Genomic DNA, 4,430 nt, shown 5'->3' with positions numbered 1-4,430 from the left:
ATGTTTTTCCTACAGCCATATCTACAAATCTTAGTTTTATTAGTAATTTCATATGGTTAGAAGTGACTATGCTGTAACTATTTTAAGTTATCTCTTAAATGAAAAAAGTATGTAACCTGAACCAAATTGTAGGTGTTCTCTTTTCTAAGACCATGTGTTTTTACATTATCATTTTATTGTAAGTTACATATCGATTTCTCTTCCTCCACAACAAAAATTCAAATGGTAATCTAAGTAAAGATCATCAAAAGCATGTGCAACAAGTTGGATGGCCCCCTGCATGCGGCACAGACAGATTTTCAAGCCAAAGTGTCCCAGTCTATTAGATAAACTTGGCAATTTCTACAGTTTAAATAAAGTTGAGATAATTATTCATCAAAGCATTGAAAATATTGAATTTACAAGTACACAGTAACAATATCCTCTTTTCATTGAAGATAGTCTGTATTGTTTTTATTGAAACAAAAATCATGATAATTTTAACGTACCAAACTCTTATTAAAAGAAATTATACGTTTAATTCTTAGTATCCATACTTAATATTCTCGAATACTAACAAAGATTACATGCATGCATTGAAGGAAGACTATAAACTCTCATCAGGTAAGAAATAAACTCTATATTGAAAAATGCGTATATTTGAAGTTTTGACCTAACACAGTGGATTAAGGTTTAGACAATATTTACTTTGCTGCATTTTGATTCAGAAAGGGCCATATGTGAAGACATAATCCTGACCAACTTCACAATGTTTCTATAATAGTCTCTCAGTAAAAAGCGTTATGTTAAATATAGTGAGGCCGAAAATTGTTACAAATAAACTACAACTTTATAGCTATCCATTGGTAAAAGTCCGCAGTTAATACATTTGGATAAATAACCCAAGTCAGCAACAAAGTGGTTAAACATTTGTGATTTGATTTTATCTCAGCTTGGAATGTGGTTGGAGTGTCCCACTTCTAACAACTGTTTGCTAAGTTAAGGCTTTAGTGTTTACACAGCGTTGAATGAATCAGCCTGGCCACCAGATGTGACTGCTTCCCAGACTGCGGCTTTCAGTCAGATCACTGTCCTCACGGGCCCTGCTCCAACCTTCTTCCGCAGGACGTCCACCAGCCTCTCCAGCCTGTTAGGAGCAAGGGGCGGAAAGGGAAAAATGAATGCAGAAAGTGCAGTTATTGTCAGGAATGTTTTGGCAGAAAAAGGACAGTGGTTGCCTGCGACCAAGCAATCCTGGTGGTAGTCATGTTAAGAAATAAAGCATTACTGTAAGCAAGAGACACTGGTGCCAAGTGCCAAGTATCTGAGGTTAAAAAAAAAAACAGCAACAACACAAACTTTACCCCAGATCTTCAGCTTATGTGAGCATTCGATGCTACATGAAAAACAGAAGGTACGCATTTCAATACATTTACCTATTTGTGTTAAGGTTGTGAATCAATGACGTCCATGTAATGACAGGATGACACATTAAACGGAGAGCAGTTTGAAACTGATTTACCTTATTTCAATATAGAAATGTTAGCAATCTTACACCTGTTACTTAGCTAAATAAGTGACACATGGGCATATTGTACAATTCTTATGCATTAAATTTCTTTTTCATAGAGTTAGCTAATACAGCCAGGAATTAGGGGACTAGCGGGAAAAACTTCTTGTCTCAGTGGCATGAAAATAATTTAAATATATACAAATGATTTGATGGTGATAAAAACAGACTTTCTGTACTACATTTAAAAACTTTCTGCATACTACTCTTTGTAATATTTTAAGCAATAAAACAAAATTAAGAAAGAGAAAGATAAAATCATGCACCATGCTTTCCCATTTAATAAAGTAACTAATGGTAATAGTAAAAAAACAACAACAAAACAAAACAAAACAAAAACAAAAAAAACCTTTCTATTCCTGAGAAGTATAAATAGGCTAGAAATGACTAAATATGCTTTTTAGTCCAAGGTAGGTGATTTTCAGTTGATTAAAAACTCGTCCATTATACGGAAAATAGAGTGAAAGTTCAGAAGCCCATTCTGTGGTGTTTTTAGGCGACTCTAGGGGAGAGAGACCACATTCCTGTGGGTCAGTGAGAGTTTTGCTTGACAAAAAATGATGGAATCAGACCATTAATTGTTTTTCTTTTATTTTCTTTACTGAAAGTATAAAACATTACTAAAAACTTGCTTGTTATATACACAGAAGTCTTCATTAAACGCGAAAATCATGCCCATACGTATATACACTATCTTCCTTTCTCAGAGACAGCTGAGCAACTTAGTCTAATCTGCTCCAGCTTGCCTCATTTACATGGGAGCAGCGTGCCTCATTTATAGGGACCCATGCATGAGGGTTCTTTGCAAATAAACCTAGTACAGAGCTAGACACTAAAGGAATGAGGGCATTCTTAGTGTCGTACATACTGGTCAGCTGCATCCAACACTGAAAACTAGCTCCAGGCTATTGGATGATTCTGCATATATCGAGTCCTGTTAGAAAACACAAATATGAAATGAAAGAATCTGATGCGTCAAAAATCTTTGCTTTGCCCTAACCGGTTTGGCTCAGTGGATAGAGCGTCAGCCTGTGGACTCAAGGGTCCCAGGTTCGATTCCGGTCAAGGGCATGTACCTTGGATGCGGGCACATCCCCGGTGGGGAGTGTGCAGGAGGCAGCTGATCGATGTTTCTCTCATCGATGTTTCTAACTCTCTATCCCTCTCCCTTCCTCTCTGTAAGAAATCAATAAAATATATTTAAAAAAAATCTTTGCTTTGAGAAATGTAGTAATGATCTTAGAGTGAAAATGCAAATCTGTCCTACATTTGTTACTACAAATTTCTCAAATACAAGCTATACATCATAAGTTTTATACATTCACAACTTCAGCCTATTGGTGCAACTACTTGAACTAGAAGATTCACTGGACAATTCACTTTATTCACAGACCAGTTTGTATAAGTTGGACTACTGACCAAAACTAGAGCTAATAAACTCTGAATATTATGGTTCATAGAATTACATAAATCCTTTAATTCAGACAATGTTTCACTAACTTGAATTGCAGAGGAGGGGGGAAATGTCAGTATGGAATTTAAAGTGCATTGTTAAGAGATGATAGAACTTGAATTAACTATTGACAAATAGCTGCCAGCAGGAATCTTGAGAAGACATTAAGAGCATATTTCCACATATATTGTAAAAAGTCAGGAAATCATTACTTCCAAGTTGGTTAAATATATACCTCCTCCACAAAATCATCTGCAATATTAAAAAACCTTCCTTGTAATATAAAAGTAAGCTCTATTCGGCATAGCTATTATCACTACAAATTCTGAATTGGCGGAATCACAAATTACTGAGATGAATGTGTGTGTGGTTCTTTTGGCTTCTCCTTTACAGATAGGCTCCTCTTACTTTTGTTTCCTTTTTATACATTAGGACTTTTCCCCATTTCAAACTAGTACAAATTGCTAAGGGAAGAGGTTAGGAGGAAATACTTAAATATCATGTTTTGCAATGTCTTTACTATATTTCAACAATTACTAGATCGACCACATTCTCAGTTTATCCAGGTTGAATGATTTATGAAAATTTGATCTCAGAAATGAGAAAAATGTCAATTACTTAGTTTTGTAAAAGCTTACTGACTTCTGAAACACAATGAAGAACCTATTCCTTCCTGTAAGGAATGAGATAGACCTGCCAAGCGTGGACGGTGCCAACAGGAAGGTAGGTGTGCATGTCTGTTGAAGCGCCTTGCAGGATCTGCCTGCGGGCTATTCTTCACTGTCCAAATCAATAATATCTTTTAAAAAATTATGTCGGTTACTAAAAGAGGCTCCAGCTACTTTACATTTTACTCAACACTAGTTTCCCCAGGGCTTCATGAAATAGGAAAAAGGTAAGAGCTAAGATTAGGATTTCCTTATTTTAAATATGAAGACACTGAAGCGCAGACAAGTAAACCCTTATGCAAGGTTGTGGTTAAAACAGTGACAAATCTGGGCCTGGTTTCCTTGTTCTTAGTTCAAAGCTACTTCCACTAGGGCTTGGGTTACTGGAGAACTATAGATTTCAGATTATAGGTAAATGGATTATTTGTCTTAATAGCTTCATTAAAATTTTCCCTCAAATTCTTACTTAAGTCAAATTGGGAACACATTTATTGGTGTATTTCATCTATTATTTTAGTAACACATTATAGAAAAGTAAGCTGATGATATTATACATAAATAGGATTTAGTAGTTACAATCTATTTTTGCTATAATGTAATTTCTATATAAACTTAAAAATATATTTAGCTATATTCTAGATAGAAAACTTATTTTTGCAGTGAACATCCTATCTAATAATAGACAAGCATGGTAATGAGTCGTACCTCCGCTACCCTTCCCATTGGCTAATCAGGGCGATATGCAAATTAACTGCCAACA

General features: G+C 35.3%; 1 protein-coding gene across 4 annotated transcripts in view; it reads right to left on the bottom strand.

Annotated features, from left to right (window-relative positions):
• Nucleotides 1-405: 405 nt before the first annotated feature.
• The window catches only part of MIPOL1 (mirror-image polydactyly 1), a 328,064-nt gene continuing 324,039 nt past the window's right edge, over nt 406-4,430 (bottom strand). For all 4 annotated transcript variants that reach the window (XM_005864977.2, XM_014538619.1, XM_014538613.1 and 1 more), the window contains one exon: nt 406-1,126. In XM_005864977.2, coding sequence (XP_005865039.1) covers nt 1,060-1,126 — 67 coding nt within the window. In that variant the 3' untranslated portion in view covers nt 406-1,059. The remainder of the gene's footprint in view (nt 1,127-4,430) is intronic.

Source organism: Myotis brandtii, unplaced genomic scaffold, assembly GCF_000412655.1.
Source record: "Myotis brandtii unplaced genomic scaffold, ASM41265v1 scaffold194, whole genome shotgun sequence".
NCBI classification, from domain to species: Eukaryota; Metazoa; Chordata; class Mammalia; order Chiroptera; family Vespertilionidae; genus Myotis; species Myotis brandtii.
Note: the sequence above shows the minus strand (reverse complement) of the source record. Positions and strands in the feature narration are given on the sequence as shown.